At 49.3% G+C, this 11,066-nt stretch overlaps 1 protein-coding gene across 1 annotated transcript; it reads left to right on the top strand.

Moving 5' to 3' along the window:
- The first annotated feature begins 2,893 nt into the window (after positions 1-2,893).
- On the top strand, positions 2,894-5,312 carry LOC129641791 (endogenous retrovirus group K member 8 Env polyprotein-like). The gene has a single exon (XM_055566405.1). It carries the CDS (start codon positions 2,932-2,934, stop codon positions 5,086-5,088), a length of 2,157 nt encoding a protein of 718 aa, XP_055422380.1. The 5' UTR covers positions 2,894-2,931; the 3' UTR covers positions 5,089-5,312.
- Positions 5,313-11,066: the final 5,754 nt, after the last annotated feature.

Consider the following 11,066-nt stretch of genomic DNA (forward strand, 5'->3'; position numbering starts at 1 on the left):
CAGTGGCAAGTCTATTGAAGGGTTATTAGACACAGGAGCAGATGTTTCCTGTATTTCTGGGAAAGATTGGCCCAATTCCTGGCCCACACATACTACTGCAAATAACATAGTGGGCAACGGGAGAGCTCCTACAGTAGCTCAAAGTGCAAAAATTTTAGACTGGCAATTTGATGATACCCGTGGAACATTCCAACCGTATGTGATTCCTTCCCTGCCCTTCTCACTGTGGGGGAGAGATGTGCTGTCTCAAATGGGCATGTTACTTTTTAGCCCTGATGATAAAGTAACTTTTCAAATGCTACAAATGGGCTATGACCCTTCAAAAGGATTAGGTAAACAACAGACAGGAATAATTGAGCCAATTTGCCCGGCTCCTCAAAAGTTCCGTACTGGATTAGGGTATCCAAATTTTTGATGGAGGCCATTGTTTTTGCTGCCGACCCCATTACATGGAAATCTCAAGACCCGGTGTGGGTAGAACAATGGCCTCTGACTAAAGAAAAACTTCTGGCAGCCAAAGTGTTAATTTCTGAACAACTAGAATTGGGACATATTGAGCCCTCCAATAGCCCCTGGAATACTCCTATTTTTGTTATTAAGAAAAAATCTGGCAAGTGGCGACTTTTACAAGATTTAAGAGCTATTAATGCCACTATGGAAGACATGGGAGCCTTACAACCTGGGCTTCCTTCCCCAGTAGCCATCCCAGAAGGATATAATATTATTGTAATTGATTTACAAGACTGTTTTTTCACCATCCCCCTAAATGCTGAGGATAAAAAGCGATTTGCCTTTAGTTTACCAGCAGAAAATTTTAAACAGCCTCATTTAAGGTTTCAATGGAAAGTGTTGCCCCAGGGAATGAAAAATAGCCCTACTTTATGTCAAAAATTTGTTAATGCAGCTATAGAAAATATTAGGGCTAAATATGAACAACTGTATATGATTCACTATATGGATGATATTTTAATAGCTCACCCTGATAGAGCTCATTTGCAAACTGTCCTTCAAGATTTGACCCAGGCATTAACAGACAGAGGCTTAAAAATTGCCCCAGAAAAAATTCAAGTCAATCCGCCCATAACTTACTTAGGACGGGTTATCAATTCAGAAACTGTGACTCATGCCCCATTAAAATTGAGAAAAGATCACCTTGTTACTTTAAATGATTATCAAAAATTTTAGGCGACATTAATTGGATCAGACCTTATTTAAAATTAACCACTGCTGAATTAAAGCCTCTTTTTAACATTTTACGTGGGGATCCTGATCCAACTTCTAAGAGACAATTAACTGTTGAGGCTCAGGAGGCCTTAGAAAAGGTGGAAGCAGCTTTATCTGATAGCTATGTTAAAAGAGTTAATTTACAAACAAATAGGCAATTCCTCTGCCTAGCTACTCCAACAGCACCTACGGGAGTTTTATGGCAAAACGGCCCCCTAGAATGGGCCCATCTCCCCGCCCAGCCTAAAAAAGTAGTGGCCTCTTATCCAGGACTGATAGCTACATTGATATTGAAAGGGAGAAAACGTAGCATTGAATTGTTTGGTAAAGAACCAGCAGAAATTGTAATTCCATATAATAAAGAACAACTTGATGCTCTTCTAATGTTTGATGAGGATTGGCAGATTGCTATAGGAAATTATTTTGGTCAAATTCTGCATCATTTACCTTCACATGTTTTGCTAAATTTTATGTCTAAACACCCGGTTATTTTCCCTGTTAGATGTAAATACTCTCCCATCTCTGATGCTCAAATGGTTTTTACTGACGGGTCTGCTAATGGCAGAACTTCTATAGTTACAAAAGATCAGCGTAAAGTTTTACATATGCAGGAAACTTCGGCCCAGAGAGCTGAACTCAGAGCTGTTATAGAGGCTTTTGTTATGTTTGCAGAGGAGGAATTTAACCTTTACTCTGATTCTCAGTATGTGGTCAGGCTGTTTCCACACATTGAGATTGCGGTCCTGCCTGAGAACAAAACTGCAATATTTCACTTGTTAACTAAACTGCAGCAGCAAATTTGGAAACGAAGCTGAGCATATTTTATTGGCCACATTCGGGCTCATTCTGGATTGCCTGGACCTTTAAATGCCTTAAATGACCTGGCAGATTCACTAACTAAGGTCACAGTGGCTTCTGCTTTTGAAGAAGCCCGAGCTTCTCATTCACTCCACCATCAAAATGCTACTGCACTAAGATATCAATTTCAGATTCCTCGAGAATCTGCTCAGGAGATTGTTCATTCCTGTTCTCATTGTCCCACTACTGTAAATAGTTTACCTATGGGAGTTAACCCTCGCGGTCTTAAACCTAATGCGCTCTGGCAGATGGATGTAACTCACATCTCTTCATTTGCAAAATTGTCTTTTGTTCATGTAACAGTAGATACCTTTTCTCATGTTATTATTGCAACTGCTCGCACAGGGGAAGCAGTTAAAGATGTAATACAACATCTTTTTACTTGTTTCTCATATATGGGTCTGCCAAAAGCCTTGAAAACTGATGATGCTCCTGCTTACACATCTAAGTCTTTTCAAGAATTTTGTCTAAAGTTTCAAATTAAACATAACACAGGCATCCCTTATAATCCACAAGGACAAGCCATTGTGGAAAGAGCACATCAAACGTTAAAAAACCAAATTCAAAAACTAAAAGAAGGGGAGTTTAAATATAGTTCTCCCCATCACCTCTTGCAACATGCTCTTTTTGTAATAAATATTTTAAATACTGATTCAGCTGGAATGACTGCAATGCTTCGCCATTGGTGCCCGGAGCAACTGAATGCAAAACCATTAGTTAAATGGAAGGACCTCCTTTCCGGACAATGGAAAGGTCCCGACCCATTGTTAACCAGCGGTCAAGGATATGCTTGTATTTTTCCACAGGATGCAGATTCTCCAATTTGGGTTCCAGATAGATTAATTCGCCATGTCTCAGCCTCTCGGATACCGGGTTTCACGGCCGCCGCGACCCCGAAAGAGGAAAGGGCCTCCTCTGCCTTCGCTCCCCACGCCAGCACGGGAAACACCACTGACATCGGAGCAACTGACATCAGGGATCCCGGATGAGCAGGGAATGGATCCGCCCACCAAACAGATGTCTCAACTTCACATACAGGATATCGCTCCCCCCGATCCTTTGTCTCACAAGAGGGGGTCAGGCCGCCTGACTCAGGCGACCCGGAATGCCTCCATACCTACTTGGGGACAAATAAAAACACTCTGCCATCAGGCACGGGGAATAACCTCTTTGCAGGGCTCTCCAACCTCCCCCGAGAAGATGTTTATTGCTATGCTTGCCTTATTATCTTGCCAGATAAGCACCTCCTCCCCTGCTTCTGAAAAGTATTGGGCCTACTTCCCAGATCCTCCAACCTTTCAAGTTGTTACCTGGAACAATGACCCCCTACGGGTCCACACAAACCAGCCTCAGTTACTGGGAGGGTCATATACTTCTTATACCACAGACGAATATCCTATTAATTTCTATTTTACCTTCAGGGGATTAGCAGACGACCTTCCTGTTTGCTTTAACTTTCCCAGTGATATAGAAAGCTTTATTATTCCCCCTAAAGAAGGCTGTGTCAGAGCCTCTAAAAAGGCAGTTCTGACTCATTCTCCAGCCTCAGGTATTGAACATAGAGGGCGTCTAGCGCTTTGGGTCTTACAGGCTCATATGCCCGGGGCCCTTGATCCCCACGAATTTATATTCCATAGACCCCCTCCTGGATATCCAAGTTGTTATAATACTGAGCCTTCAGATGCCGTATGGAACACCATAGATGATCGTACAGGGTATCCGATTTGGAAATCTTGTACTTATCGTTTAAGAGCTGATTATAGAATACCGGGAAGAGGGAATTACATGATTCAAGACTGGAGTAACTCAGACCTAGGTAGGAGCCCATTGCCCCTTGATGACTTTCCCAGCAGATTTTATAATTGGAAGAAAGATTTTATTTCCTGGCCATTAAGCATTACTAGATGGCATAATAATCGATTTGTGTCACCCATATTGTCTTATACTACTAAGAACAAAACTTCTTGGCAACCAGAAATTTGGAGGGCCCTTGCTGCCACTGCTCCCATTTCCTTATTCCGTCCAAATAGCAATTCTACTTATTCTGTTTTAGCTTGTGTACCCTCACCTTATGTTTTTCTCTTTACTAATGACTCCAAAAGATTAAATGTACACATGAATTATTCAGGTGGACCTAATATAGTAACTTGTGAACAATGTATGCTTTCATCTTGTTTGACCCCCCAATATAATGTTTGTTCTTTTGTTGTGTCGAAACGCCCACCCTATCTCATAATACCTGTGTCTGTGCATTCTTATTGGTATGATAATTACGGTTTGGCTGTATTACAACAACTGCAGGATTTAATGCGAACCCGACGGTTTGTGGGCTTACTTATCTTGGGAATAGCAGCTTTGATAAGTGCAATCACTTCTGTTACTGTGGCAGCAATATCATTGACTCAACAAGTACATACTGCTCAATATGTTGATTCTATGTCCAAAAATGTTTCCTTAGCATTGGCAACACAGGAAGCTATAGACAAGAAGTTAGAAATGAGGGTAGACGCCCTAGAGGAAGCAGTAATACATATTGGGACTGAATTGCAGGCTTTAAAGGTGAAAATGGCATTGTCCTGTCATGCTGACTATCGGTGGATATGTGTAACACCCCTGAAAGTAAATGAGACAGATTTTGAATGGGAAAAGATTAAAAACCATATTTCAGGTATCTGGAACAGCTCTGACATTGGTCTAGACTTAGGGAAACTTCACAATCAAATAGCAACCATGGAACACTCCCGATTAGATTTTACTGCCGCTGGAACAGCAAATGATTTCTTCCATACTTTCTCTAACTACATTTCAGGAAAAAATATGCTGTCTACCTTCCATAGCTATGCTACGGTGGCTGTTTTAATTCTGCTTCTCATAATCATTCTTCCTTGTATTGTCAGTATTCTTCGGCAGAGCATTCAGAGGCTCGCGACTGAGCTACATCTGGCTGTTTTAAGAAATAAAAAAGGGGGAGATGCCGGGAGCCGGCGAGAGACATTCCACTCGTGACAAAGGTAATGAGGAAGGAGGCTCGGCATACGCAAAGGCGGGATCGAGCCTCGGGAGTGCCCCCGGATATTCTCGAGCATCTACCCCCCAAAAACCAGAGTCTGCCTACTTTATTGCTTTGTGCTCTCACCTCTGACTTTACTGGGGGCTGTCCCCCACCACCATCTCACTCTCTCTGTCAAAGAGTTAACTTACAGCTCCAATTAATAAAGTTCCTGGGCAATTAGGAGTGTTTAAATCCAAACACGTCAGATGGCTCTCTAACTCGCCTGACAAGTTTACCCGGACACCTACAGCTATGCATATGACTGTTTACAGTCTCCGAGCCTCGAGAGGCACGGGAAGCTTAAGATATTCAAATAGCTTAGAGCCTCTCAGAGAATTAGAAACTGTCAGAATAAAACTAGTAAAAGATTTCATTGATGAGCCAATGTTTGTTGCCAAGTTTTCACATCCTCTGAATTGTATCCTTGAATGTGCATTAATTAATATATTTGGTATGTAGAAAAAATAAGTAGTGGCCTTGGTGTTAGTAACTTTAGACCCTTAAGGGAGTACATTCTTTCCTTTGTAAACCCATTACACATCCACCCTATAGGAACGTAATCTTATCTTCGGAAGATGGCGCCAAACCTTAAAATAATTACTCTTAGAGAAAATAAGTCTTTGTTGATAAGTCCTTGTCAAGAGTCATAAAATGTTAATAGGCCTCTGGCCAGAAGATGATGTAAATCACCTAAACCATTTGTATACGATAAATCTGCAGGAAAGAAACCCTGGTTTTTGATAAGCATCAAAGACTGCTGATTTTGCATCCCCTATTATCCTCTATGTGTAACTTAGGGTATAAAAGCCCCTGTTGAAAATAAAGCTATGGGCCTTGCTCACCAACGCTTGGTCTCCCCATGTCATTCTTCCCTTTAACTTCCAGCTGAGTGTCCATCTGGAGTGCGGATATCCTCTGCGACCATTTATTTGCCTGGGCTTCTAAGACCCACTTGAGAAGGTATCTAAGGTGGGGCACCTTCCGCTATTCGAGAGGGTGCCTGCAGCCTCCGTGGTCAGAGCTAACCTGGTGTCATGGGTTATATTGATTTTCCGCGTAAACCAAGCCACTCAGCTTCTTTTCTCCACTGAATTTTCCTACTGAGCTATCCTCATTCTATTACTCTTTATTATCTCTAACTAACATTTGAATAGGTCGATTAGCCGTCTCTCCTTCGAATACCCTGGATCAGCCGGGGCTGGATCTGGGCAGCCGGTCTCAAGAGGAAATTCGAGACGAGCCACGTGGGTAGTGCCACATGCCGAACGCCCCCGATTTCCCGGTCCGCTCTTGAGAAGGACCCGAGGCCCGGACCCCTCTTCGAAGGCAACCCTGTGGGTGAAGGCACAACACGAAGGGGCACTGCCACCCCCGTGCATCGTCCGCAAAGACCCGCGGGTTCCACACACAGCTCGACGAGGGGCCTGAGACCCCCTGAGCAACTCGAGAGGCAAGCGGGGTTCCCATCCTCAGACAAGACGAGGCCTGACTCTCCTGTCCCAACTCTGCAGGGACCCTGCGGTCGGAGTCCAAAACGGAGAGGAAGCCTGGGGTTCCTGCCTCCCTTGGAGGTGAGGCCCTCTTCCGTTGCGCCAGACCCAGCGGAGTCCCGAGAGGCCCCGCCAACTCCACAGGATTCCTCGCCTCTCAGAGGCACCCTGGGAAGTTCCCTAAGGTCCCCGGCAGAAGGCGAGGGAAATGAGGGTTTCCCGCCACCCCCCGAGAAAGACCTCGAGAGTCCTTCTTCAACGCGTCTCGAGGCCCTAGTCCCCTCCCGTGACTCGAGAGCCAGGACGCGCTCCCACTCGCCACGCGCATGGAGACCTGACTTCCCTGGCGCCACACGAGAGACTCCCTGAGATCCTCGTCGTGCCTCGGGAGAAAACCCCCACGGGCGCCGCAGCTCGAGGAAACCCCTGAGACGCCCCCGTCCTCGCGAGCTGAGGGCCTTCTTTTCCTGCATGGCCTGGAGAGCAATCCCGGGTCCTCTCTCCAAACGGAAGAGGAGGCTGGACTCCCTTGAGGCCGCTCAGGGGGCTCCAAGAGACCCGCGTCGCGACTCGAGAGGAGAGCGGAGTCCTTGGCTTCCCCTCGAGACGAGGCCTGACTCCCCGGGGGAGCCTGGAATGCAACCCCGAGATCCCTGCCTTCCCTGGAGAGGAATATTAGGTCCCGGACACACGCCTAGGTGAGGTCTCTTCGGCCCTGCAGTGACCCGAGCGCAACCCCCAGCTTTCCCTCGCCACTCGAGGGGAAGATTGGGCTTCCCAGGGCCAACCCAAGAGGAAGGCTGAGATCCCCATCGTAACTCGAGAATCCCACCGCAATTCGAGCAAAACCACGTGGTTCCCACCTCTTGGCAAGATGAGGCCCTTGCCCGCGACGGCGTCTCAAGGGAAGTCCCCTGTTCCGCCCTGAAGGGCGAAACGGTCCCTGACAGCCTTCCTGTGACCCCCAAAAGTTCCCCGACACGCCGGGTTCCCTCGAGGGGAACACCGAGGGTCCCGGCACCGCTTCCTCTGAGCCCCTTCTCCCCTCCTGATCGTGACAGGAGAGTCGATTCCCCTGCGTGGTCTGGAAGGGGTTCCCGGCCTTCCTGGCGCACCTCAGGATGAGGCCGGTCTCACGAGGAAATTCGAGACGAGCCACGTGGGTGGTGCCACATGCCGAAGGCCCCAATTCCCCGGTCCGCTCTTGAGAAGGACCCGAGGCCCGGACCCCTCTTCGAAGGCAACCCTGTGGGTGAAGGCACAACACGAAGGGGCACTGCCACCCCCGTGCATCGTCCGCAAAGACCTGCGGGTTCCACACACAGCTCGACGAGGGGCCTGAGACCCCCTGAGCAACTCGAGAGGCAAGCAGGGTTCCCTTCCTCAGACAAGACGAGGCCTGACTCTCCTGTCCCAACTCTGCAGGGACCCTGCGGTCAGAGTCCGAAATGGAGAGGAAGCCTGGGCTTCCTGCCTCCCCTCGAGGTGAGGCCCTCTTCCGTTGCGCCAGACCTAGCAGAGTCCCGAGAGGCTCCGCCAACTCCACAGGATCCCTCGCCTCTCAGAGGCACCCTGTGAAGTTCCCTAAGGTCCCCGGCAGAAGGCGAGAGAAACGAGGGTTTCCCGCTTCCCCCTGAGAAAGACCTCGAGAGTCCTTCTTCAACGCGTCTCGAGGCCCTAGTCCCCTCCCGTGACTCGAGAGCCATGACGCGCTGCCCCTCGCCACGCGCATGGAGACCTGACTTCCCTGGCGCCGCACGAGAGGCTCCCTGAGATCCCCGTCGTGCCTCGGGAGAAACCCCACACTGGCGCCGCAGCTCGAGAAAACCCACGAGACGCCCCTGTTATCATGAGATGAGGGCAATCATTAACTGCATGGCCTGGAGGGCAATCCCGAGTCGTCTCTCCAAACTCCACGGGAGGCTTGACTCACTAAGGCTACTCAGTGCACTCAATAGGTACCCGTCGTGACTCGAGAGGAAAGCGGAGTACTTTGCTTCCCCTAGAAACAAGGCCGGACTTCCCTGGTGAGTCTGGAATGCCACCCCGAGATCCCTGTCACCCCTGGAGAGGAATATTCGGTCCTGGACGCAAGCCTAGATATGGTCTATTTTGCCCCGCAGTGACTCGAGTGGGATCCCAGCTCACCCTCGCAACTCGAATGGAAGATTGGACTTCCATGGGCCAACACAGGAGGAAATCTGAATTCCCCGTCGAAACTCGAGACTCCCGCCGCAATGCGAGCAAAAGCACGTGGTTCACTCGTCATCCCAAGATGAGGTCCTGGCCCGCTACAGCGTCTCAAGTGAAGTCCCACGTTCCGTCTTGAAGTGCGAAATGCTACTTTTCACCCTTGATGTAACCCCAAAAGTTCCCCGACACACCGTTCTCACCGAGGGGAACACTGAAGTTCCTGGCACCACTTCATCTGATCACTTTCTCCCCTCCTGATCACGACAGGAGGGTAAATCCCCCTGCTTTGTCTGGAAGGAGTTCCCGCCCATCCCGGCGCACCTAAGGATGAGGCCTTTCTCAGGAGGAAATTCGAGACGTAGCCTCGTGGGTGGTGCCACATGCCAAAAGACCCCGATTGTGCGGTCCAATCTGGATAAGAACCCGATGCCCGGACACCACTTCGAAGGCAACCCTGTGGATGAAGGCACAACAGAAGGGTTACTAAAACTCCCGTGCATCGTCCAGAAAAACCCTCAGGTTCTACACACAGCTCGACAAGTGGAATGTCACCCCGTGAACAGCTCGATAGGCAAGCGGAGTTCGATTCCTCCACACAAGACGAGGCCTGACTCTCCTGTCCCAACTCTTCAGGGACCCTGCCATCCGAGTCAGAAATGGAGAGGAAACCTGAGGTTCCTGCCTCAACTCGAGGTGAGGCCCTCTTCCATTGCACCAAACCCAGATGAGTCGCGAGAGGCCCCTCCCAACTCCACAGTATCCCTGAATTCTCAGAGGCACCTTGAGAATCTACCTGAGGTCACCGGCACAAGTCAAGGGAACCCAGGGTTTCCTGCTGCGACCCGAGAAAGACCTTGAGAGTCCTTCGGCGCGTCTTGAGGCCCGATTCCCCTACCATGACTCGAGAGCAAAGACCCGCTCCCCATCGCCATGCGCATGGAGACCTGACTTCCCTGACGCCTGAAGAGAGTCTCCCTGAGCTCCCTATCGTACCTCTTCGGAAACCCCATTCAGGCACCGCAGCTCGAGAAAACCCACGATACGCCCCCGTCATCACGAGATGAGGGACTTCTTTCCTGCCTGGCATGGAGAGCAAAACCGAGTCCTCTCTCCAGACTCCACAGGAGGCTTGACTCTCTTTAGGCCTCTCAGTTGGCTCCAAGAGATACCTGTCAGGACTTGAAGGGAGAGCGGAGTCCTTTGCTTCCCCTCGAGACGAGGCCTGACTCCCCGTGTGAGTCTGGAATGCAACCCCGAGTTCCTGTCGCACCTGGAGAGGAAAACTCGGTCCTGGACACAAGCCTAGATGAGGTCTATTTTGCACTGCAGTTACTAGAGAGCAATCGCCAGCTCTCCCTCGCAAATCGAATGGAAGATTGGACTTCCCTGGGCCAATACAATTGGAAGCCTGAATTCGACATCGTAACTCGAGAATCCCGCCGAAACTCGAGAAAATCCACATGGTTCCCCCATCAGCGCTAGATGAGGCCCTTGCCCGCTACAGCGACTCAAGAGAAGTCCCACGTTCTGTCTTGAAGTGCGAAACGGTACTTGGCACCCTTGATGCAATCTCAAAATTCCCCGACATACCGCTCTCACTCGAAAGGAACACCGAGGTTCCCGGAACCACTTCATTTGAGCTCCTTCTCCCCTCGTGATCGCGACAGGAGTGTCGATTCCCCTGCTATGTCTGGAAGGGGTTCCCGACCTTTCCAGCGCGCCTAAGGATGAGGCAGGTCTCACGAGGAAATTCGAGACATAGCCTCGTGGGTGGTGCCACAAGCCGAAAGACCCCGATTTCCCGGTCTACTCTTGATAAGAACGCGATGCCCTGACACCTTTACGAAGGAAAACCTGTGGATGAAAGCACAACACGAAGGGGCACTGACACCCCCGTGCATCGTCCAGAAAAACCCGCAGGTTACAAACACAGTTCAACAAGTGGTCTGTCACCCCGTGAACAACTCGAGAGGCAAGTGGAGTTCCATTCCTCCACACAAGACGAGACCTGATTTTCTGTACCAACTCTGCAGGGAAACTGCGATCCGAGTCAGTACCGGCGCAAGGAAACCCAGGAGAGGAAACATGAGGTTCCTGCCTCCACTCGAGATGAGGCTCTCATCCATTGCACCAAACCCAGTGGAGTCCAGAGAGGCTCCTCCCAACTCCACAGTACCCCTGACTTCTCAGAGGCACCTGGAGAAGCTCCATGAGGTCACCGGCACATGTCGAGGGAACCCAGGGTTTCC

Source organism: Bubalus kerabau, chromosome 1 (assembly GCF_029407905.1).
Source record: "Bubalus kerabau isolate K-KA32 ecotype Philippines breed swamp buffalo chromosome 1, PCC_UOA_SB_1v2, whole genome shotgun sequence".
NCBI lineage: Eukaryota > Metazoa > Chordata > Mammalia > Artiodactyla > Bovidae > Bubalus > Bubalus kerabau.